The sequence below is a fragment of the Triticum dicoccoides genome, chromosome 7A, assembly GCF_002162155.2.
Source record: "Triticum dicoccoides isolate Atlit2015 ecotype Zavitan chromosome 7A, WEW_v2.0, whole genome shotgun sequence".
Taxonomy (NCBI): Eukaryota; Viridiplantae; Streptophyta; class Magnoliopsida; order Poales; family Poaceae; genus Triticum; species Triticum dicoccoides.
In genome coordinates this window covers 696,445,486-696,471,712 of record NC_041392.1, presented here as the reverse complement: position 1 = coordinate 696,471,712, position 26,227 = coordinate 696,445,486, and the positions used below count along the sequence as shown (strand labels likewise).

Genomic DNA, 26,227 nt, shown 5'->3' with positions numbered 1-26,227 from the left:
GGATCTAAGTCACAGTGCAGCGCCCGAGCTCTAGGCGCTGCACATTACATGTGTGGTGCCTAGCTCCTAGGCGCTGCACTGCTGGGTGCGGGGCCCAGGGCCGCCACGGTGGACTGGCATGCAACGCCCCCGAGCTAGGCGTTACACCGTAGGGTGTGACGCCTGCGTGGTGGGCGCTACACAAAAGGGTCAGAGGAGTGAAATAGTTTCACAGCCAGTTCATTCTGTGAATTGATTTCGTCCCGAGGTCAAAGTTGTCAAATTTACCAAAATTAACAATCTTAGTAGAGAGCATCCCATAACAAAAAAAGTACAACTGTATTATAGATGCTCACAAGACGAGTAAAATGTTCATGGAGAAAGCTGCCATGATTTGAATACGCACGTCGCGTCTGCATGCATGGAAGTGGAGCAGTTGATCCGCACCACTTGGCATTGTTTTATCGGTTCAGAACTTTTTTTTTGACCCGGAACAATTCATTCCATTACTAAACTGGCTCAGCAATGTCGCTGGCGACCAGAACAGAAACAAAGTCTGGGGCATACTCGATCCACGACAGATCAGCAGCTCCCGATCTGAAGCCAAAAGCAGCTAACTCATGTGCTACCTTATTACAATTTCGGTTACAGAAACTGAAACTAAATGATTCAAAGTTCAGATGGCAGATACTTCGCGTCTCACGTAGGAGGACACCGATCAGCGCTCGTTCATATTCATCAGAATTGAGTGCATGGACAAGCACTTGGGAATCAGACTCAAGAATCACCCTGTGGATGCCCAATTCCGCACTTGCTTCAGTAGTTAGCACACATGCCAAAGCTTCTGCGTGTAGAGGCCCTGTAAGATGCTCAAGTGTGCCGGCCTTTGCTGCCAGAAATTCACCTTGGTCAGTACGAGCAACACACCCCATGCTCCTCTCCCTGTGTCCGCATGATAGGATGCGTCAAAATTGACTCTAACGACATCAGGTGGGGGTTGCTTCCACGTAACCTTTTCCTGGGGAGGCACTTGTACAGGCTTCATAACACTTTTACTGAATTCATGAAGATACTGTCGGATAGTATAGCAGATATTGTCAGTGCACCTCATCGTCTCTCCTGCATTTACCTTGTTTCTCACTGACCACCATTCCCACAGTAGGATAAGGGAAGTATCTCGCTTACTATTATCCAAGCTCCATATGTGATCAAACACCTCTCCTGGCCCAGTGCACTCCAACAGAGCACTTCTTGTATCCTCTAGCTCCAATCCTCTCCAAACTTGCTTGACAGCTTTGCATTTTATGAACAGATGACCACCATCCTCATCCAGCCGGCCACACACTGGGCATCTTGTATCCAAGTCCACCCTTTTTCGTTTAATATTCATATGGAGGGGCAAGCTATTATGTGCAAACCTCCACAGAAAAATACGCACCTTCCCTGGCATCTCCAGGTTCCACAATCTTTGCCATTTATCCTCTCCCCTTCCCTGACTCAATGATGGGCCTGCATCATTGCCATTTCTTGCATCTCTTATCCGGATACCGACATGATACGCCCCTTTTACAAAGAATTTTCCTTTGGGGTCATAGTGCCATGCTACAAAATCGTCCATATCCGGTCGCACCGGGATAGCGAGGATATGCGACACATCATCTTCATTGAAAAGGTCCCTTACTAACTGCTCATCCCAGGTTTCCCTAACCGGGTCCATTAGTTCAGAAACATGTGTGATAACTGTGTTCCCTCTTACTGATGTTGGCTTTCTAGTATCTCCTCGAGGAATCCACGGATCCTCCCACACTTTGATGTTATCACCCGACCCCACCCGCCAAACAATTCCTTCCTTGAGCAGATTAACCCCCTTCAGTATGCTTCTCCAGGTATAAGAAATACCCTCTCTTTCTGTCGCCTCAAGAAGAGAACAGTTTGGGTAGTAGCGAGCCTTCAGTACTTGCGCACATAGTGTATCCGGAGCCTCGAGTAATCGCCACCCCTACCTAGACAACATGGCCAGATTAAAAATATGCAGATCTCTGAACCCAAGTCCTCCATCCTTCTTCGATTTCGTCATTTGTTCCCAGCTTATCCAATGACATCGGCTTTTATCTTGTTGGCTCCACCAGTACCGGGCAATAAGTGCGCTGATCTCTTCGCAAAGTTGCTTTGTGAGATCAAAACACGACATTGCGTACGTGGGTATCGCCTGAGCTACAGCCTTGATCAAGACCTCTTTCCCCGCTTTCGATAGCAGCTTTTCCTTCCACCCTTGAATCCTTTGCCAAATCTTCTGTTTCAAATATTCAAATTCCTTACTCCTGGATGCTCCAATGTGAACTAGCAGTCCCAGATATCGCTGATTAAAGGACTCTACTGCTATGCCAAGGCCAGCCAGGACAGCCCCCCGTGTGTTTACACTAGTTCCTTTACTGAACATGGCATTAGACTTCTCCTTATTAATCATTTGGCCGGATTGATCCTCATAAAGAGCTAAAATTTGCTGCAGTTTGGCTGGCCCCTCCACTGTTGCCTTCATAACAATTAGCGAATCGTCTGCAAAAAAAGGTGGTTTATCTTTGGAGCTCCACGACATATCTGAACCCCCTGGATAGAGCCCTCCTGCTCCGCTTGGTACAACATAGCAGAGAAAGCCTCCGCACACATTATAAAGAGGTACGGTGATAACGGATCCCCTTGCCGGAGTCCTCTGCCTAGGGTGATCACTTCTGACAAACTCCTATTAATCTTTACCCTGTATGAAACTGATCTAACGCACTTCATAATCAGGTGCACCCACTGTTTAGCGAAACCCATTTTGATCATGACCCGTTCTAGAAAGCCCCACTCAACGCGGTCGTACGCTTTGCTCATATCAAGCTTCATCGCCACTAGTCCCTTGCGCCCTCCCTTCCGTTTATGCATCAGGTGAGTGATTTCATATGCCAGGAGCACGTTATCGGTGATCATCCGACCGGGGACAAATGCTAACTGTGTTGGCGAGATGATTTCAGGCAGGATTACCTTGAGCCGATTTGCAAGTACCTTTGAGATCAACTTGTATAAAACATTACAAAGGCTTATAGGCCTAAACTCAGTGACCTTCTCTGGGTTTTTGACCTTGGGTATGAGCACAATAGTAGTTTCGTTCCATCCATTCGGCATCGGAGCACCATTCAGCACACCCAGCACTTCCTCCTTCACTTTTGGCCCGACCAGCTCCCAAAACCGCTTATAGAATATGACCGGCATGCCATCCGGACCTGGTGACTTAAAATCACCAATGGAATTTAGGGCCTCCTTTACTTCCCGTTCTGTGAATTCATGAGTTAGGCGAGAGTTCATATCGTGTGTGACCGAGGTGTGCATGTGGGACAGCACCTCGTCGTTGGCGATACCTGCAGAAGACATGAACAAACTTTTGTAGTGGTCAGTAATAATTTTTCCTATCTCCTCTTCTCCCTCCACTACCTCACCCCCTTCCTTTCTAAGCTTCTTTATCGTAGTCACCCTCTTCCTCTCATTTGCATGGGCGTGGAAAAAGTCTGTATTTTTATCTCCCTTCTCCAACCAATTAACATGCGCCCTCTGCCTCCAATATAAATTGTACTGATCCTCCAGCCTGCTGAGCTTAAATCGAAGAAGATGCTCCTGGTTTATTTTATGTTGACTAATATAGCCACGCCGACAGTTCTCAAGCTCCTTCTTTGCCTTCTTAATCCTTCCTTTTAGCTCACCCAACACCTCTCGATCCCACTTTGTGAGTTCTCCCCCCCACCTTAGCCAGTCTATGCTTAACAGAAGCATCCCCCTCTACAAATGATGCATTCCACGCCTCTTCCACCACCTGAGCACACTCCTCCTCCGTCAACCATCTTGCCTAAAACCTAAAACACCCATCACCTCTAGCACCTTCTACCTCCTGCTGCATGCCATCCACCAGAAGTGTAACCGGCCTGTGGTCAGAGTGACGAGGATCCCCGTTTATTACTTTATACAGAGGGAACAACCCACGCCAGTTATTGCATGCCACTGCCCGATCCAGCCTCTCCCTTGTATACCCTTCAACATCATGCCAATTGTTACGCCACGTATAGGGATCTCCTTCAAATCCTAAATCCTCGAGCCCGCACAACTCCAGTGTGGCACGAAAAGCATCCATACACCCCTGGGCCCGAGCCGGCCCTCCTTCCTTCTCATTTGCAAATAGGATTTCGTTAAAATCGCCCAAACATAGCCATGGTAGGTTCAACTGCCCCTTCAATGACTTCAATGCCTTCCACGTATTTCCTTTCTCCCCCGCTTTGGACTCCCCATACAAGCTCGTCAACCGCCACTGCACTCCATTTTCCTCCATCACCACCGCATCTATAAAGTATTTATCCTTCCACCGTAGTCGTACATCCACTCCCCTTCGCCAAAAGAGAGCGAGCCCTCCCCGACGACCTTCCGGATCTTTCACCACCATGTTTGGCATACCAAGCTTCCACCTCAAATGCTCCATCTCCCTCTCATAGCTTTTAGTTTCAGAGAGAAAGAGCACATCAGGATCTTCTGCCTTCTGTAATTCCAAAAGGCTTCGAACTGCCGCGGGGTTCCCAAGCCCCCGACAGTTCCATGCTATAATTTTCATTTCTGCTCGCGGAGCTGTTCCGACAGCCCCGCCTCATGGTTTTGAGTCATCTTCTCCTCTGTCTGAGCCCTCTTCTGACTATCTTCCTCCTCCTCGACAACATCCATGTCCATCCCTTGCCTCTTCTCTCCTACGACCACACCAAGACCCTGTTGGTTACCTATCCCCTCCTCCCTTTTCCTCCTCTTAAATCTGGACATTTGCTTCTTTACCTGCTCCTCCTTTTGTGAACTATGGACCAGCCCCTCACTTCTCCCCTCTCCCACATACACCTCTCCCTCCTTCGCTCCACTAGCTACTTTTGCTTTTTCAGTCATGACCGTAGCTGCTTTGCCCGCCTCTGCAACCACTAGTTCACTCCCTCTATGACTTGTTACATTTGACGTATTCTCATAAGAGAGTTTCTTCCTGATTCCACCATCCCTGGCATTCTCTATAGTCATCGGCGGAGTGGACTTGAGCGGGATAGTTACTTTTTGCTCAACCCCTTCTTATCTCCCTTGTCTTTGATCGTCAGGTTGTTATTTTTCCGCCAAGAATCGCTATCGCTCCCAGATAAGCTTCTGTGTCCTCCCCCACTGAAACTCCTCCCACTCCCTCCGCTCCTGCTCCCTCCATAGCTTCTGCTATATGCCCATGAGCCCCGATTTCCTTCCGGTCTCTTAGGTATGAAAGCCTTCATCCATGCACCGTATTGGGCCACCTCCCCCTTCTTCAGCTTCGAACTACACTCATTTTCCACATGCCCCAGCCTCCCACAGGTATAACAAAAATCGGGCAGAAATTCATACTCAAACCTACACCAAAGATCCACTTCTCTTCCCCCACCTGGCTCAGCAATCCTTCTCTTCTTCTCCTCCTCGCCTTCCTCCCTAGTGAACCCTCGCATTAGAGGTTGCTGAATGTCAATCCTGACTTTGACTCTTAAGAAGCTTCCTGCGGCCATCCCATCAGGTCCAACATCTACTTCCAATGTCTCCCCCATGAACCCACCAATCGCTTCCCCCGCCTCACGACACATCATGCCAAGTGGTAGATTAAAGATCCTGACCCACACTGGTACCCAACGAAATTCATACTCCTTTAGGGTTTTGCTAGGTACAAAATCCTCCACAACCAGGAGACACTTTCCGAACTCCCATGGACCATCCTCCAAAGCCTTCCTTTTCCCCACTGGTTGATGGAAGGTGAACAGAAAAGTGTTCTCACCCATGTCTTTGCAATCCAATCCCTTCAGAGGGCACCAGACCCTGGCCAGTGCGTTCGCCAGGCCTTCCGCGTACGCCGGCTTGTCGGACATGAGTTTAGCAATCGCCTGCGGTTCCACCATTCCCACCTTGTTCCTTTCTCCCCAAACGATCTTCCTCCCCTTGCTCTCCATCTCCGACAACTTCAAGTTCTTCATCAGCCCCTCCACACGATCCATCCTACTCAAGGACTCCAATCTGAGCACGAGCCCTCGCACCAAAATCCAGGGCAGAAAACGTGGGGTACGATCGTGCGCCCTAGATCACCCGAAAGGCCTTTGGTGTGGGAAAGGAGGAGAAAGTAGATATGGACTCAAATTGATCTACAAGGTTTGGGTTCCGGCGGCGGCACGAGCACAGAAAACCTAGAAGGAGATCGCCTCCTGATCTCCCGAGGAAAACCTAACCGTCACCCACGGGACGGACCAGACCTTCTGAACAGAGTTATCGGTTCAGAACTTTAGAAAGGCACGTTAGGATTATATTCCACTGTGGATGCTCAGTGATCTCTCTGCTAGTTCGACGTACGTCATACAGATTTCCTCATACCGACAACCGACTGCAACGATCTGCAAGTTAGTTAGGTGGTTAGTTTATCCCTGTCCAAACTTCTTTAGGGCCAGGAGCTGATCGAACGAGTGGAGCAGAAGCAGAGCCAGGCGACGCCGGCCACCCCCGATCAAGGTCTACCCCGAACCTCAGGCCAACTCCACCGCGCGACCCTATTCTGTTCGCCCCCGTTCGTTTGGAGTAAAAGGGACAAACGAGACGGTCCAGCGCGCGGGCGCAAACGGACTTTTGTCCGTTTTGTGTCTGCTTTTGACTCATCCATGGTCCAAGTTTGCGCCGGTTTTGGGGTGAAACGGACAACGCGCGGACGGGCGGGACGCGCGCGCTTGTCCTTCCTTGGCCCGCCTGTCGGTGGGAGAAACCAACCCCCCTCTCCCCCACGCCCATTTGGCGTCATTTCCCCCAAAAACTCCCACGTCCCTCCCGCCGCCTCCTCTCTCTCCCCTGTCCATGGCCGACACCCCGCCGAGTTCTGGCGGCCTAGCCGTCGACCCGCCCGCAAAGGTGAAAAAAGAAGGCTCCAAGAAAGCCGCGATCGGAGTGCACGCCGGAGGAGATCGCCAACTTGGAGGCGGAATCGGCGAAGAGGAGGGAACGAAGAGCTGTCGTCAAGGTCAATGCCGCCGCGGCCAAGATCGCCGCCCGGCGCGATGAGCTGGAGGCCGCGCGGCGCAAGGCCGCGGCCGATGAGAAGGAGGACCTCGTCAACAAAGCGCACGCCATCCTCATGCTTGGCATGGGCCGTCCGGCCGGGTTCCCTGGAGCGGCCGTTGGCCCGGCGAGAACAGGCTCGTCGGTCGCCCGGCCTACGCACTGCCAGTCGCCGACCTCGCGCACCACGCACATGTCGCCCAGCTTTCCTCCGCCAAGGCACGACGGCCAGACCCATTTCTTGGGGCCGCCGGATGTGGGCTTGTTCGCGCCGTCCACACCGCACACCGCGGCCGTCATCGACCTCAACGTCACACCTGGGTCCAGCAGCGGCGTCCGTCCGTCCGTCCAGATGCAAAGAAAGCAGGCACGACCACCGTTCACGGGGGCCATGCCGCCCCCCCGCGTCTTGTTTGACGGAATGTCAACCCCAATGCCAACGGTCGACGACCCCTTCTACAACCAGTACCTGGAGGATGTGATCTTCGAGGGTGGGGCAAGACCAACTCCAAGGTTGATGACATACGTGATGCCTCATCCATGGCATTGCATGACACTTTGCATGGCATGATGTCTCAAAAGGATGTGAGGGACGAGAAGAAGCGGCAAAGCAAGGACGAGCAAATAAAGCAATACCTAGACCTTCAAAGAAAGAAGCTTGAGATGGAGGAGGCGGCCAAGAAAAGGAAGATCGGCATGGAGGAGGCGGCCCGGAAAAGGCAGCTCGACATGGAAGAGGCCGCTCGGCAAAGGCAGCTCGACATCGAGGCCTACAACGTCAAGGCCAGGAAGAGGCAGCTCGACATCGAGGCCACCAATGCCGCCACCAAAGCGAAGGAGGTGGCCCTTGCGATCATGAGCGTGGACTTGTCGAAGATGAGCGACAAGAAGAGGGCCTGATTCGAGGCCAAGCAGAAGGAGATGCTCGACACCGAAGGCCTGAACTAGGTCGTCCGATCGGCCGTGGCCGTTCTTTTTGGAGGCTGGCATGGGTGCCGCCCGCCCGTTGGGCTGCTGGCTGTGTGCCGGCGAGAAAACATTCATTTTGGTGGCCGGCTGTGTTGTCGGCCGCTGGCTGTGTTGCCGGCGAGGACAACTATTTATTTTGGAGGCTGGCTGTGTTGCCGGTCGCTGGCTGATGCCGGCGATGGACGTGTAGGCCGCTGGCTCTGTTGCAGGCATGATGAATCGGGGCCGCTGGCCTGAATTAGGGCTTGGCATTTGAAACATTGCTTCTGATTTTTTTAAATAGACGCGGACAGAATGGGGCAAATAGATGCGGCCGCGCGCTGGGAGCACGGCCACCGCATTCCAGAACACGTCCGGATACGACCCCAAATCGCTATCCAAATGAACAGAATCCGAACAAACCGGACGTCCGTTTGGGGTCGCGCGGTGGAGTTGGCCTCAGAGAAGAGAAGCCACAACTCACATGGATGCGCTCGTGCTCGCACGCGCAAGAGGTTGAGGTGATGTTTGTGGGGTTCAGGCTCCCGGCGCGGATGGCGGCATGCGTCCATCGCGTGGCGGGTGGTGGGGCGGCGGATGCAGCATGGGATCATCTCATCGAGCTGCTGAATGCGTGTGTCGGGGGGCGACAGTGCGATCTAGGCCGATGCACGCGCAGCCGCTGGATCGGCAAGGCGCGGGGGTTTCCTATGTCTTGCATTTTTTTTCCATACCAGGTGGTAAAAAATTGACGGGAGTGGTTTCAGAAAGCTTCTACTATATGGACCGGTTCGGACCAGTTTTATAAGTTTCCTTGTGATTTCTTCTTCTTCTTCTTTGTTTCTACGTGCTTTCGTTGGTTTTTTGTCTTACCTTTTCTTTGTTTTTTTTTTCATTTTGCTTTTCTTCATTCTTTCGAATATTTGAATTTTTCAGTACATGTTGTACATTTTTTGTATGCATGCTGGACATTTTTTATATACACGTTGAACATTTTTCAAATACATGTTGAACATTGTCAAAGGCACATTAAACTTTTATATACATGTTGAACCTTCAAAGAGTTGACAAAAGCACCTTTAACATTTTAAAAATATGCAGTAAATATTTTATTAACACACATTGAACATTCTTCGAAAATGCCAAGAACATCTTTTTTTAAAACGTGTGAAACAAATTTAAGTGTTCAACATTTTATTAACACACATCAATCATTTGTCACAATTGGCATCACCATTTTTTTTAAATGAGCTAAACATTTTTTAGTGTTATGAATATTTTTTAAATTGTCACAATTTTTTTCAAAGGTATGCAACTTTTCAAAAATTATGCGAGCAAATCTATGCATCATATAAGTATTGTTTAAACATGTCAGGAACATAATTTCAAAATGCGTGAACAATTTAAAATGTGATAAACATTTTTTGATTTATATCAACATTTGTTATAAATTAGTTAAACATTTCTTAAATTACATGAATATTTTAAATATGCTGTAAACTCTTTGGAAAATTAAGTAAAGAGACTTTTACATATTCTGAAATATAAAAAAAATAAAATGAAAAAAAAATGCAAAACAAAGCGCCAAAGAAGCGAACGAATTTATGGAGTTTGACTAGGCCGTGCCATTAAAAGGCGCTGTTTTAGGCGGGCGGTTCTACCATCTCGCAACAGGCTGGAGGGCGTTTGTTTGTCTCGCCCGCTGAGAGATTGTATGTTTGCTCGCGCCTCCTGCGCTTCCTAAATGTGCGAGACCCATAAAGACACGTGTTAGGCATATGTCGTTTTTTTCTTTTTAAAATATTATAAATACATATTTACCATGCATTGAAAACAATTAACGCAGTGTAAAAACTTTTCTTTTTTGCGGGTGAAGCAGTGTAAAAACTTTGGTTGTGCCATATGTAGAATACATATGTACCAGCCACAAAAAATATTTGCAAGTTTCAGAAAAATGCCCGTCACACTTCTAGAAATATATTTATACAATGTAAAATTTAAATACATCTACCCATTTAAAAAATTGTCCATGACATTCTTAATTGTTTATGGAATGTAAAGAAATGATTGCATAATTAAAAGAATGTTTTGTACCTTCCCAAAAATTATTCATGACATTAGATAAAAAATTCTTCGTGGCATTTTAAAAAATGTTCATGGATTCCAAAAATATGCTCGTGACATTTAAAAATAATGTTCATATACTGTAAAAGAAAATTTCATACAATTTATAAAAAAATGTATTGTTCCGTACGAAAAGTTCATGGCATTGCAAAAATATGTTCTAACACTTAACTAATGTTGTGCATATTTAGAAAATATGGGTTGTGACATTTATGAAAAATGTTCAACGTGTATTACTGTTGAACATGTTCTAAGAAAGTTTAACCTGTATTAAAAAAATGTTCAACCTGTACCAAAAATGCTGACTGTGTATCAAAAACACTTGTATATGAAAATGTTCAATGTGTATTCAAATAAAAGAACCAATCAGTACTAAAAAATGTGGAATATGTATCTTAAATCCTGTATATGAAAAATTTTAATGTGTATTGAAATAAAAGTCCGAGCAGTGATAAATGTGTATTTGAAAACCTGTATATAAAAATGCTCAACCTGTACTAAAAATGTTCAATATGTATTTAACACAGGAGAGGCTGTGAAAACAGCCAGTGCCGATCTCAAGATTCTTCGGGAGATCGGACCGCTAAGCTGAGCAATTCAGGCGAGAAGAAGCTACGTCTTGCATTAAGCGACAAACAAGAAGACGTAGACCCTCCCACTGGAGAGGCCCACTTTTGTCCCGTTCTGTTCAAAGGCCCAACAGACTCGGAACCGAGAGAACCCCGTAATCCGCAACTACGTTGGCCCACCCCATTTCCGTTTTCCCTCCATCTCCAACAGCTAAACCCCATTTCAGCTTCGTCTTCTCCGCTCGTCACACTCCCCGCCACCGTCTCCTCCCCACCCCACGGCCATGGCCGCCACCCCCACACCCCTCCTCCTCCTCGCCCTCCCCCTCCTCTTCGCCGCCCTCGCCGCGGCCCAGCCCCGCCCCTTCGGAGGTAACTCACCAACCAAACCCGCGCGCCTGGGAGCAGGATCGCGCCCCGATTAGGCCGGGGTTAGCCGAGATTCGCGAGATCTGTCCGAGGGCGTCTGACTCGTGTGCTCCTCCGCAGGGGTGCCGCCGGGGTACGCGCGGTACGTGTCGGACGCGACGGCGACGGCGGAGGCGGAGGAGTACGACTACATCGTGGTGGGGGGCGGCGCGGCGGGGTGCCCGCTGGCGGCCACGCTCGCGGGGCCCGGCGGGGGCCGCGTGCTGCTGCTCGAGCGCGGCGGCGCGCCCGCCGAGTTCCCGGCGCTCGCCACGGCCGGCGGCTTCGTCAGGACGCTCGCGCTCGCCGACCCCTCGCCGGACTCCGACGCGCCCGCGCAGGCCTTCAGCTCCGAGGACGGCGTCCCCAACGTGCGCGCGCGGGTGCTCGGCGGAGGCACCGCCATCAACGCCGGCTTCTACTCCCGCGCGCACCCCGGCTGGTTCCACGGCCACGGGGAGGTCTGCTCCTCCAAATCCTCATTTTGTTTGAACTAGAAGGATTATTCAAAATTGAGTAGTAATAAAGCCCAATCATGATGTCTAAAACAAGAACATTCATCCCATAAGGATTATATGCATTGACACACTCTGAAAGTGATTTCTTTCCGATTATTGGAGATTCAGGGCACCGAGGTGCCGGATTGGGACATGCGGCTGGTGAACTCATCGTATGAGTGGGTCGAGCAAGAGCTGACATTCCAGCCGGAGGTGCACGGGTGGCAGGCAGCGGTGAGGGCCGCGCTGCTGGAAGCTAATGTGACGCCGTGGAACGGCTTCACGGTGGAACATGTCACTGGCACAAAGATTGGTGCCACCACCTTCGATGCATCGGGACGCCGCCACAGCGCCGCGGACCTCCTTGCTTTCGCCCGCCCTGGCCGTCTCCATGTCGCTGTCCGTGCTGCCGTTACCCGCGTCATAATTAACCCTATCAATCCTGGTGAGTGATTTCTTATTCTACTTCTTGCTTGTTTGTCCACATAGTTCCACTTTAGAAATTTTGAATTTGTTTGTCATATTGCTGCATAGTGCATTTTGCCACAAAATTATGTCTGAAATGCCAATTTTGACGTGCCATAGCCCATAACCACATTAGTAAGTGGTATCCTCAATGCCTTGCATCAGTTTGGTTACCGTTTGTTTGATCATGCCAACTGTTTGAATGCTTGATTTCTAGGAAGAGCGAGCTGCTGTATATGTAATGCATGATAATCATAATAACTATTGGACCTCCTGGACTCACATGATAGCAAGAGTCTAGACTAATGCCGATTTCTGAGCGGCAAGCCATGTGAAAATGCTGATGTGCACAACAGAGTGTGAACATACTTCTATTATTGTTTTGTTTGCTTGTTTCTGTATGAGATATGCTACTTGTGAGGGGCTGTACCTAGATTAGAGTAGTAAAAGTTTTTTCCTAATTAATCCACTGTAGTAGCTTGGTAACTTAAGACCTTGTATGTTTCACACACAAAATAATCATTCTTGAGACTCGTGTGGAGAAACAAGTAGCACCTGTAGTGGACAACTAGATGTTCTGCAATTTTTCTTGTTCCAGTAATGTTTGAGTATCTGTTTACAAAATAACATTAGTACTGCTCTCATTTAGTTCTCATCAAAATGAACAGCCCTCTCTCGTGTTCCTGTTATGAGAATTGCTCCTTCAAGGATATGCCAGAATGACATATGTGTTCAATGTGAACAATTGGTGTTTTCCTCTTAGTTTTGGCCCCTAAATATTTTTCTCAAGCTCCACTGCCGCCTCCTATTGTCTTCAGTTTCCTCAGAGCCATCCTACATTCCTACTCTTAGTGGTGCCAATGCTTTTTGCCCCAAAGTCCCATTAAAATAATCACACAACCTTGTCCTGGTACAGCAAGTACCAGTACTTGAGCGTTTGCACAATTTTCCTCCAAAGTATTGCATAGAGCTCTAACTAACATTTTGAGACCTTATAGGTTTCACAAACAGAATATGCATTATCGAGACACTTGGATATATAAACTAGCAGCAGGTGTACTAGACAACTGGTTATTTTGTATCTTCTCTTGTTCAAGTAATTCCTGAGCCATCCTACATTCCTACTCTTAGTAGCGCCAGCGCTTTTTGCCCCATAGTACCACTAAAATGATCGCAGAACCTTGTTCTAATTAACATTTTGAGAGTGTGTATTATTTCTTTATTTTCCAAAGAGCCCACATAACTGCAGAAGTCGCCATGTTAATGATTTTGTTATTTCAGTTATGGATCCAAAAAGACCAATACATCATGCATTTCAGAAATATCAGAACATACCGAATTACCGATCACAACTTACTCTTTGTGTAACTGCCACTGCAAACTGAAACTTTTGTGGTATTTATTCGTGTCACTTATGCTTGCTTAACATTTTGAGGAAAAAAGAAGCTTAATGGTACAATCTACTTGTACTAGATTAGCTCCTTTCCATATTAGCTACTATAGGAATTATCCTGAACCAATGGCGTTTCATGTTACCAGCACATACGGTTTTTTAGCTGTAAAAGTGGGTGCAAGTATGAGTAAACTTTGCCCTTTTTCTGTATTTCTTATCCAGCTGCACGCCGTGGAAGGTCACGACCAGCAGTAGCAGCAGTTGGCGTCGTGTACCAGGACCGTCTTCTCCAGCAGCACCATGCCCTGCTGCGTCCGGGTGGGGAGGTCATACTTTCTGCAGGTACACTTGGAAGTCCCCAGTTGCTGCTTCTCAGCGGCGTTGGCCCTGCCAACGATCTTACGTCCCTCGGCATCCCTGTTTCCGTGGATGCCCCTGACGTTGGGAAGCACGTGTTCGACAACCCTCGCAACGGCATCTCCATCATCCCATCAGTCCCCATCGACCACTCCCTCATCCAGGTAGTCGGCATCCCTTGTGCCAACGGCACTGCCTCCTACCTCGAGGCTGCATCATACATCGTCCCCGTTTCTCCCATGCTGCGCCCCGCCGGTCCTTTCATCAGCCCGACTTCGCCGCTCTATGTCACCATGGCAACCATCATGGAGAAGGTCCCTGGCCCATTGTCCGAGGGCTCACTCTGGCTATCATCACCCAATCCCGTGGAGACCCCCTCAGTGCGCTTCAACTACTTCAGCCGCCCCGAGGACCTGGCGCAGTGCCTTGTCGGCGTGCGCCGCGTGGCGCAGGTGCTCCAGAGCAGGACGATGGACATATTCCGTTCGTCGGGCCAGGGCAGGAGAGGGCGTGGTAGGAGGGACTTCAGGATCGTTGGGGCGACCCTGCCACTCGACTGGAGCACAAACAACACTTCTGTGGCGGATTTCTGCAGGCGAACCGTGGCCACGCTGTGGCATTACCATGGAGGGTGTGTGGTTGGAAGGGTGGTTGACAAGGATTTCCGGGTCATGGGCACGCAGTCGCTTCGCGTGGTGGATGGGTCGACGTTCAGTGTGACGCCCGGGACGAATCCTCAGGCCACGGTGATGATGATGGGCAGGTAATGAATTTGGGGACGTATATAGTTCTTGTGCTGTTCATTTTGAGCAATGTTATACTACTAACCTGAGATAGTAGTTGACATGATTGCCTTGCGTACTGACATTTGACAGGTACATGGGGCTGAGGATGATCGCGGAGCGGCACAGCAGAAGGCTAGTGAACACATCATCATACAGTGAACTGCAGGAGTAACCCTCTTCCAGTGCTTGCGAACTGATCCAACACCTGGCAGCATTTCAGAGATATCCTGTGGAGTGTTGGGGTGCGCCGTATTACCGCTCCTGCATCCGGTTCCGGTGCATAACTGCTACACTTTTTTGGCTAGCGAGATACAACGTGTATATATTGTACAGTGATAGCATATGCACGAGGAAGGAGCCTGGATATCACAATTTTTCATGGCGCGAATAGCATTTGACGGTTACGATGCTCTACGGTGATTAGTTACTGACCATATACACGAGGATACAGCTATGCTGAGAGCCTATTTCTAGTGGATGTTACCTGTACTCTTATTTAATAACCTGAATAAAGCGTTTTCCTAACAGAGGACTGCCGAATTCATGACTTTGCTACTCCAGCTATGTTTGTGCACCGTATTAATGCTCTTCTTCATCCAGCACATAACGCATTGCTACGTTTTTGGCAGCGATATATGCTGTGCATACATACTGTAGAGTATGTAAGGATCTGTATGTACTGCAAGATCTATATGGTCAGTAGCTATATGCTCTCAGGGAAACGCTTTGTTCTGTAGCAATTCATGCCATTTACGATGTTTTTACGAAGATTAGTTATTTCCTGTACACGGGGATACAACTATGCTGACAGTATATTTCATGCATGCTAATGGATGTTGCTTGTGCTTTTATAGTCTGAACAAAGCGTTTCCCTGACTGCCGAATTTCGTAAAGTTTTGGACTGGCTTTGTTACCCTGGACCTGTAGATGCAATTTCATTTGCTAACCTGGAAGCCTGCAGCTGCTTAACGTCTTAGAGCATCTCCAGCCGTTCAGCCCCTCAGGACGCCGAAAAAGAGTGGCCTGGGGGCGAATCAGCGCTAGATCGGCCCTTGGGGGCGACCTAGCTCCCAGCCAAGCCCCCCAGCGCCGCCCCTCAAGCCGCGGCAAATTCAAACGTAGTCATTCCCGCTCACAAAATAGACGCCACAAATCCGGTGATCAAGCGGCCACAGTTCGGCGATCGAATAAAAAGTTCAGCGTACAAAAAAGAAAGGTCGCGCGTGCAGCGCATCAGATGGCGAGGTCGGCGTCGGCGGAGTCGGCGTGCGCGGGCTTGGCAGGGTCGGAGCTTCTTCTGTGCTAGGCGGCGTCGGCGTGGCTTCTGTGCGGGGAGTCGTGGAGGCATCATCACTCGGGCTTGGAGGCGGCGTCGGCGTCGGCGTGGGAATTGGCGGCGTCGTCGACGGCAGCTGGTTCAGGATGAGGCCACGCTCCGCCAAGTACCACGCCTTGACCGCCTCGTCGTTGCTCTGGAGCATGTCCGCGCCGCCCAGCAGAAAAGTCAGGTCGGTGTTCCTCTTCTTCGCGGCGACGTTGGTCTGGAGTAGGTCGAGCTTGACGGCGCTGCTCGTCATCAACGCCGACCACCGCGCCTCGGTCTTCTCTTCACGCAGGACGGTCCTGAAGGAAATATGCCCTAGAGGCAATAATAAAGTTATTATTTATTTCCTTATAATCATGATAAATGTTTATTATTCATGCTAGAATTGTATTTTCCGGAAACATAATACATGTGTGAATACATAGACAAACAGAGTGTCACTAGTATGCCTCTACTTGACTAGCTCGTTAATCAAAGATGGTTATGTTTCCTAACCATGAACAATGAGTTGTTATTTGATTAACGAGGTCACATCATTAGTAGAATGATCTGATTGACATGACCCATTCCATTAGCTTAGCACCTGATCGTTTAGTATGTTGCTATTGCTTTCTTCATGACTTATACATGTTCCTACGACTATGAGATTATGCAACTCCCGTTTACCGGAGGAACACTTTGGGTACTACCAAACGTCACAACGTAAATGGGTGATTATAAAGGAGTGCTACAGGTGTCTCCAATGGTCGATGTTGGGTTGGCGTATTTCGAGATTAGGATTTGTCACTCCGATTGTCGGAGAGGTATCTCTGGGCCCTCTCGGTAATACACATCACATAAGCCTTGCAAGCATTACAACTAATATGTTAGTTGTGAGATGATGTATTACGGAACGAGTAAAGAGACTTGCCGTTAACGAGATTGAACTAGGTATTGGATACCGACGATCGAATCTCGGGCAAGTAACATACCGATGACAAAGGGAACAACGTATGTTGTTATGCGGTCTGACCGATAAAGATCTTCGTAGAATATGTAGGAGCCAATATGGGCATCCAGGTCCCGCTATTGGTTATTGACCAGAGACATGTCTCGGTCATGTCTACATTGTTCTCGAACCCGTAGGGTCCGCACGCTTAAGGTTACGATGACAGTTATATTATGAGTTTATGCATTTTGATGTACCGAAGGTTGTTCGGAGTCCCGGATGTGATCACCGACATGACGAGGAGTCTCGAAATGGTCGAGACGTAAAGATTGATATATTGGAAGCCTATGTTTGGACATCGGAAGTGTTCCGGGTGAAATCGGGATTTTACCGGGTTACCGGGAGGTTACCGGAACCCCCCGGGAGCCATATGGGCCATCATGGGCCTTAGTGGAAAGGAGAAAGGGGCAGCCCAAGGTGGCTGCGCCTCTTTCCCCTCCCCTAGTCCTATTAGGACTAGGAGAAGGTGGCCGGCCCCCCTCTCTCCCTTCCCCTCCGAGGAATCCTAGTTGGACTAGGATTGGGGGGAGGAATCCTACTCCCAGAGGGAGTAGGACTCTCCTGCGCCTCCCTCTTTGGCCGGCCAGCCTCCCCTCCTCTCCTCCTTTATATACGGAGGCAGGGGCACCTCTAAACACACAAGTTGACACAAGTTGATCCACGTGATCGATTCCTTAGCCGTGTGCGGTGCCCCCTGCCACCATATTCCTCGATAATACTGTAGCGGAGTTTAGGCGAAGCCCTGCTGCTGTAATTCATCAAGATCGTCACCACGCCGTCATGCTGACGAAACTCTTCCCCGACACTTTGCTGGATCGGAGTCCGGGGATCGTCATCGAGCTGAACGTGTGCTCGAACTCGGAGGTGCCGTAGTTTCGGTGCTTGATCGGTTGGATCGTGAAGACGTACGACTACTTCCTCTACGTCGTGTCATCGCTTCCGCAGTCGGTCTGCATTGGGTACGTAGACAACACTCTCCTCTCGTTGCTATGCATCACATGATCCTGTGTGCGCGTAAGAAAATTTTTGAAATTACTACGAAACCCAACAGTGGTATCAGAGCCTAGGTTAATGATGTTGATGTTATATGCACGAGTAGAACACAAGTGAGTTGTGGACGATACAAGTCATACTGCCTACCAGCATGTCATATTTTGGTTCAGCGGTATTGTTGGACGAGACGACCCGGACCAACCTTACGCGTACGCTTACGCGAGACCGGTTCCCTCGACGTGCTTTGCACAGAGATGGCTTGCGGGCGACTGCCTCTCCAACTTTAGTTGAACCAAGTATGGCTACGCCCGGTCCTTGCGAAGGTTAAAACGGAGTCTATTTGACAAACTATCGTTGTGGTTTTGATGCGTAGGTGAGATTGGTTCTTACTTAAGCCCGTAGCAGCCACGTAAAACATGCAACAACAAGGTAGAGGACGTCTAACTTGTTTTTGCAGGGCATGTTGTGATGTGATATGGTCAAGGCATGATGCTGAATTTTATTGTATGAGATGATCATGTTTTGTAACCAAGTTATCGGCAACTGGCAGGAGCCATATGGTTGTCGCTTTATTGTATGCAATGCAATCGCGATGTAATGCTTTACTTTATTACTAAACGGTAGTGATAGTCGTGGAAGCATAAGATTGGCGAGACGACAACGATGCTACGATGGAGATCAAGGTGTCGCGCCGGTGACGATGGTGATCATGACGGTGTTTCGGAGATGGAGATCACAAGCACAAGATAATGATGGCCATATCATATCACTTATATTGATTGCATGTGATGTTTATCTTTTTATGCATCTTATCTTGCTTTGATTGACGGTAGCATTATAAGATGATCTCTCACTAAATTATCAAGAAGTGTTCTCCCTGAGTATGCACCGTTGCAAAAGTTCTTCGTGCTGAGACACCACGTGATGATCGGGTGTGATAGGCTCTACGTTCAAATACAACGGGTGCAAAACAGTTGCGCACGCAGAATACTCAGGTTAAACTTGACGAGCCTAGCATATGCAGATATGGCCTCGGAACACGGAGACCGAAAGGTCGAGCGTGAATCATATAGTAGATATGATCAACATAATGATGTTCACCGATGAAACTACTCCATCTCACGTGATGATCGGACATGGTTTAGTTGATTTGGATCACGTGATCACTTAGAGGATTAGAGGGATGTCTATCTAAGTGGGAGTTCTTTAATATTATGATTAATTGAACTTAAAATTTATCATGAACTTAGTCCCTGATAGTATCTTGCTTGTTTATGTTGATTGTAGATAGATGGCTCGTGCTGTTGTTCCGTTAAATTTTAATGCGTTCCTTGAGAAAGCAAAGTTGAAAGATGATGGTAGCAATTACACGGACTGGGTCCGTAACTTGAGGATTATCCTCATTGCTGCACAGAAGAATTACGTCCTGGAAGCACCGCTGGGTGCCAGGCCTGCTGCTGGAGCAACGCCAGATGTTATGAACGTCTGGCAGAGCAAAGCTGATGACTACTCGATAGTTCAGTGTGCCATGCTTTACGGCTTAGAATCGGGACTTCAACGACGTTTTGAACGTCATGGAGCATATGAGATGTTCCAGGAGTTGAAGTTAATATTTCAAGCAAATGCCCGGATTGAGAGATATGAAGTCTCCAATAAGTTCTATAGCTGCAAGATGGAAGAGAACAGTTCTGTCAGTGAGCATATACTCAAAATGTCTGGGTATAATAATCACTTGATTCAATTGGGAGTTAATCTTCCAGATGATTGCGTCATTCACAGAATTCTCCAATCACTGCCACCAAGCTACAAGAGCTTCGTGATGAACTATAATATGCAAGGGATGAACAAGACTATTCCCGAGCTCTTCGCAATGCTAAAAGCTGCAGAGGTAGAAATCAAGAAGGAGCATCAAGTGTTGATGGTTAACAAGACCACTAGTTTCAAGAAAAAGGGCAAAGGGAAGAAAAAGGGGAACTTCAAAAAGAACGGCAAGCAAGTTGCTGCTCAAGAGAAGAAACCCAAGTCTAGACCTAAGCCTGAAACTGAGTGCTTCTACTGCAAGCAGACTGGTCACTGGAAGCGGAACTGCCCCAAGTATTTGGCGGATAAGAAGGATGGCAAGGTGAACAAAGGTATATGTGATATACATGTTATTGATGTGTACCTTACCAATGCTCGCAGTAGCACCTGGGTATTTGATACTGGTTCTGTTGCTAATATTTGCAACTTGAAACAGGGACTACAGAATAAGCGGGCACTGGCAAAGGACGAGGTGACGATGCGCGTGGGAAACGGTTCCAAAGTCGATGTGATCGCGGTCGGCACGCTACCTCTACATCTACCTTCGGGATTAATATTAGACCTAAATAATTGTTATTTGGTGCCAGCGTTGAGCATGAACATTATATCTGGATCTTGTTTAATGCGAGACGGTTATTCATTTAAATCAGAGAATAATGGTTGTTCTATTTATATGAGTAATATCTTTTATGGTCATGCACCCTTGAAGAGTGGTCTATTCTTACTAAATCTCGATAGTAGTAATACACATATTCATAATGTTGAAACCAAAAGATACAGAGTTGATAATGAAAGTGCAACTTATTTGTGACACTGTCGTTTAGGTCATATCGGTGTAAAACGCATGAAGAAACTCCATACTAATGGACTTTTGGAACCACTTGATTATGAATCACTTGGTACTTGCGAACCGTGCCTCATGGGCAAGATGACTAAAACACCGTTCTCCGGTACTATGGAGAGAGCAACAGATTTGTTGGAAATCATACATACCGATGTATGTGGTCCGATGAATATTGAGGCTCGTGGCGGATATCGTTATTTTCTCACCTTCACAGATGATTTGAGCAGATATGGATATATCTACTTAATGAAGCATAAGTCTGAAACATTTGAAAAGTTCAAAGAATTTCAGAGTGAAGTTGAAAATCATCGTAACAAGAAAATAAAGTTTCTACGATCTGATCGTGGAGGAGAATATTTGAGTTACGAGTTTGGTGTACATTTGAAAAACTGAGGAATAGTTTCGCAACTCACGCCCCCCGGAACACCACAGCGTAATGGTGTGTCCGAACGTCGTAATCGTACTTTACTAGATATGGTGCGATCTATGATGTCTCTTACAGATTTACCGCCATCATTTTGGGGATATGCTTTAGAGACGGCCGCATTCACGTTAAATAGGGCACCATCAAAATCCGTTGAGACGACGCCTTATGAACTATGGTTTGGCAAGAAACCAAAGTTGTCGTTTCTTAAAGTTTGGGGCTGCGATGCTTATGTGAAAAAACTTCAACCTGATAAGCTCGAACCCAAATCGGAGAAATGTGTATTCATAGGATACCCAAAGGAAACTGTTGGGTACACCTTCTATCACAGATCCGAAGGCAAAACATTTGTTGCTAAGAATGGATCATTTCTAGAGAAGGAGTTTCTCTCGAAAGAAGTGAGTGGGAGGAAAGTAGAACTTGACGAGGTAACTGTACCTGCTCTCTTACTGGAAAGTAGTTCATCACAGAAAACTGTTTCAGTGACACCTACACCAGTTAGTGAGGAAGCCAATGATAATGATCATGAAACTTCAGATCAAGATACTACTGAACTTCGTAGATCAACCAGAGTAAGATCCGCACCAGAGTGGTACGGTAATCCTGTTCTGGAGGTCATGCTACTAGATCATGATGAACCTACGAACTATGAAGAAGCGATGGTGAGCCCAGATTCCGCAAAGTGGCTAGAAGCCATGAAATCTGAGATGGGATCCATGTATGAGAACAAAGTATGGACTTTGGTTGACTTGCCCGATGATCGGCAAGCGATTGAGAATAAATGGATCTTTAAAGAAGAAGACTGACGCTGATGGTAATGTTACTGTCTACAAAGCTCGACTTGTCGCAAAAGGTTTTCGGCAAGTTCAAGGAATTGACTACGATGAGACCTTCTCACCCGTAGCGATGCTTAAGTCCGTCCGAATCATGTTAGCAATTGCCGCATTTTATGATTATGAAATTTGGCAAATGGATGTCAAAACTGCATTCCTGAATGGATTCCTGGAAGAAGAGTTGTATATGATGCAACCAGAAGGTTTTGTCGATCCAAAGGAAGCTAACAAAGTGTGCAAGCTCCAGCGATCCATTTATGGACTGGTGCAAGCCTCTCGGAGTTGGAATAAACGTTTTGATAGTGTGATCAAAGCATTTGGTTTTATACAGACTTTTGGAGAAGCCTGTATTTACAAGAAAGTGAGTGGGAGCTCTGTAGCATTTCTGATATTATATGTGGATGACATATTACTGATTGGAAATGATATAGAATTTCTGGATAGCATAAAGGGATACTTGAATAAAAGTTTTTCAATGAAAGACCTCGGTGAAGCTGCTTACATATTAGGCATTAAGATCTATAGAGACAGATCAAGACGCTTAATTGGACTTTCACAAAGCACATACCTTGACAAAATTTTGAAGAAATTCAAAATGGATCAAGCAAAGAAAGGGTTCTTGCCTGTGTTACAAGGTGTGAAATTGAGTAAGACTCAATGCCCGACCACTGCAAAAGATAGAGAGAATATGAAAGATGTTCCCTATGCATCAGCCATAGGCTCTATCATGTATGCAATGCTGTGTACCAGACCTGATGTGTGCCTTGCTATAAGTTTAGCAGGGAGGTACCAAAGTAATCCAGGAATGGATCACTGGACAGCAGTCAAGAACATCCTGAAATACCTGAAAAGGACTAAGGATATGTTTCTCGTATATGGAAGTGACAAAGAGCTCATCGTAAAAGGTTATGTTGATGCAAGCTTTGACACTGATCCGGACGATTCTAAATCGCAAACCGGATACGTGTTTACATTAAACGGTGGAGCTGTCAGTTGGTGCAGTTCTAAACAAAGCGTCGTAGCGGGATCTACATGTGAAGCGGAATACATAGCTGCTTCGGAAGCAGCAAATGAAGGAGTCTGGATGAAGGAGTTCATATCCGATCTAGGTGTCATACCTAGTGCATCGGGTCCAATGAAAATCTTTTGTGACAATACTGGTGCAATTGCCTTGGCAAAGGAATCCAGATTTCACAAAAGGACCAAACACATCAAGAGACGCTTCAACTCCATCCGGGATCTAGTCCAGGTGGGAGACATAGAGATTTGCAAGATACATACGGATCTGAATATTGCAGACCCGTTGACTAAGCCTCTTCCACGAGCAAAACATGATCAGCACCAAAGCTCCATGGGTGTTAGATTCATTACAGTGTAATCTAGATTATTGACTCTAGTGCAAGTGGGAGACTGAAGGAAATATGCCCTAGAGGCAATAATAAACTTATTATTTATTTCCTTATAATCATGATAAATGTTTATTATTCATGCTAGAATTGTATTTTCCGGAAACATAATACATGTGTGAATACATAGACAAACAGAGTGTCACTAGTATGCCTCTACTTGACTAGCTCGTTAATCAAAGATGGTTATGTTTCCTAACCATGAACAATGAGTTGTTATTTGATTAACGAGGTCACATCATTAGTAGAATGATCTGATTGACATGACCCATTCCATTAGCTTAGCACCTGATCGTTTAGTATGTTGCTATTGCTTTCTTCATGACTTATACATGTTCCTACGACTATGAGATTATGCAACTCCCGTTTACCGGAGGAACACTTTGGGTACTACCAAACGTCACAACGTAAATGGGTGATTATAAAGGAGTACTACAGGTGTCTCCAATGGTCGATGTTGGGTTGGCGTATTTCGAGATTAGGATTTGTCACTCCGATTGTCGGAGAGGTATCTCTGGGCCCTCTCGGTAATACACATCACATAAGCCTTGCAAGCATTACAACTAATATGTTAGTTGTGAGATGATGTATTACGGAACGAGTAAAGAGATTTGCCGTTAACGAGATTGAACTAGGTATTGGATACCGACGATCGAATCTCGGGCAAGTAACATACCGATGACAAAGGGAACAACGTATGTTGTTATGCGGTCTGACCGATAAAGATCTTCGTAGAATATGTAGGAGCCAATATGGGCATCCAGGTCCCGCTATTGGTTATTGACCAGAGACATGTCTCGGTCATGTCTACATTGTTCTCGAACCCGTAGGGTCCGCACGCTTAAGGTTACGATGACAGTTATATTATGAGTTTATGCATTTTGATGTACCGAAGGTTGTTCGGAGTCTCGGATGTGATCACGGACATGACGAGGAGTCTCGAAATGGTCGAGACGTAAAGATTGATATATTGGAAGCCTATGTTTGGACATCGGAAGTGTTCCGGGTGAAATCGGGATTTTACCGGGTTACCGGGAGGTTACCGGAACCCCCCGGGAGCCATATGGGCCATCATGGGCCTTAGTGGAAAGGAGAAAGGGGCAGCCCAAGGTGGCTGCGCCTCTTTCCCCTCCCCTAGTCCTATTAGGACTAGGAGAAGGTGGCCGGCCCCCCTCTCTCCCTTCCCCTCCGAGGAATCCTAGTTGGACTAGGATTGGGGGGAGGAATCCTACTCCCAGAGGGAGTAGGACTCTCCTGCGCCTCCCTCTTTGGCCGGCCAGCCTCCCCTCCTCTCCTCCTTTATATACGGAGGCAGGGGCACCTCTAAACACACAAGTTGACACAAGTTGATCCACGTGATCGATTCCTTAGCCGTGTGCGGTGCCCCCTGCCACCATATTCCTCGATAATACTGTAGCGGAGTTTAGGCGAAGCCCTGCTGCTGTAATTCATCAAGATCATCACCACGCCGTCGTGCTGACGAAACTCTTCCCCGACACTTTGCTGGATCGGAGTCCGGGGATCGTCATCGAGCTGAACGTGTGCTCGAACTCGGAGGTGCCGTAGTTTCGGTGCTTGATCGGTTGGATCGTGAAGACGTACGACTACTTCCTCTACGTCGTGAAGTTCAAAGAATTTCAGAGTGAAGTTGAAAATCATCGTAACAAGAAAATAAAGTTTCTACGATCTGATCGTGGAGGAGAATATTTGAGTTACGAGTTTGGTGTACATTTGAAAAACTGTGGAATAGTTTCGCAACTCACGCCCCCCGGAACACCACAGCGTAATGGTGTGTCCGAACGTCGTAATCGTACTTTACTAGATATGGTGCGATCTATGATGTCTCTTACAGATTTACCGCTATCATTTTGGGGATATGCTTTAGAGATGGCCGCATTCACGTTAAATAGGGCACCATCAAAATCCGTTGAGACGACGCCTTATGAACTATGGTTTGGCAAGAAACCAAAGTTGTCGTTTCTTAAAGTTTGGGGCTGCGATGCTTATGTGAAAAAGCTTCAACCTGATAAGCTCGAACCCAAATCGGAGAAATGTGTATTCATAGGATACCCAAAGGAAACTGTTGGGTACACCTTCTATCACAGATCCGAAGGCAAAACATTTGTTGCTAAGAATGGATCATTTCTAGAGAAGGAGTTTCTCTCGAAAGAAGTGAGTGGGAGGAAAGTAGAACTTGACGAGGTAACTGTACCTGCTCCCTTACTGGAAAGTAGTTCATCACAGAAAACTGTTTCAGTGACACCTACACAAGTTAGTGAGGAAGCCAATGATAATGATCATGAAACTTCAGATCAAGATACTACTGAACTTCGTAGATCAACCAGAGTAAGATCCGCACCAGAGTGGTACGGTAATCCTGTTCTGGAGGTCATGCTACTAGATCATGATGAACCTACGAACTATGAAGAAGCGATGGTGAGCCCAGATTCCGCAAAGTGGCTAGAAGCCATGAAATCTGAGATGGGATCCATGTATGAGAACAAAGTATGGACTTTGGTTGACTTGCCCGATGATCGGCAAGCGATTGAGAATAAATGGATCTTTAAGAAGAAGACTGACGCTGATGGTAATGTTACTGTCTACAAAGCTCGACTTGTCGCAAAAGGTTTTCGGCAAGTTCAAGGAATTGACTACGATGAGACCTTCTCACCCGTAGCGATGCTTAAGTCCGTCCGAATCATGTTAGCAATTGCCGCATTTTATGATTATGAAATTTGGCAAATGGATGTCAAAACTGCATTCCTGAATGGATTCCTGGAAGAAGAGTTGTATATGATGCAACCAGAAGGTTTTGTCGAACCAAAGGGAGCTAACAAAGTGTGCAAGCTCCAGCGATCCATTTATGGACTAGTGCAAGCCTCTCGGAGTTGGAATAAACGTTTTGATAGTGTGATCAAAGCATTTGGTTTTATACAGACTTTTGGAGAAGCCTGTATTTACAAGAAAGTGAGTGGGAGCTCTGTAGCAT

At 47.2% G+C, this 26,227-nt stretch overlaps 1 protein-coding gene across 1 annotated transcript; it reads left to right on the top strand.

The window, feature by feature from the left end:
• Window positions 1-11,005: 11,005 nt before the first annotated feature.
• LOC119333926 ((R)-mandelonitrile lyase-like) lies at window positions 11,006-15,174 on the top strand. Its single transcript, XM_037606640.1, has 5 exons — window positions 11,006-11,093; window positions 11,211-11,590; window positions 11,756-12,071; window positions 13,707-14,604; window positions 14,717-15,174. The coding sequence occupies exons 1-5, from the start codon at window positions 11,006-11,008 to the stop codon at window positions 14,796-14,798; spliced, it is 1,764 nt and encodes a 587-aa protein (XP_037462537.1). The 3' UTR covers window positions 14,799-15,174.
• Window positions 15,175-26,227: the final 11,053 nt, after the last annotated feature.

Excerpts from the sequence above, each read along its gene's own strand:
- LOC119333926 (XM_037606640.1), top strand. The coding sequence starts at position 11,006 with ATGGCCGCCACCCCCACACCCCTCCTCCTCCTCGCCCTCCCCCTCCTC. Across the intron at positions 11,094-11,210 it reads CCAGCCCCGCCCCTTCGGAG|GGGTGCCGCCGGGGTACGCG; the intron begins GTAACTCACCAA and ends GCTCCTCCGCAG. Across the intron at positions 12,072-13,706 it reads AATTAACCCTATCAATCCTG|CTGCACGCCGTGGAAGGTCA; the intron begins GTGAGTGATTTC and ends TTTCTTATCCAG.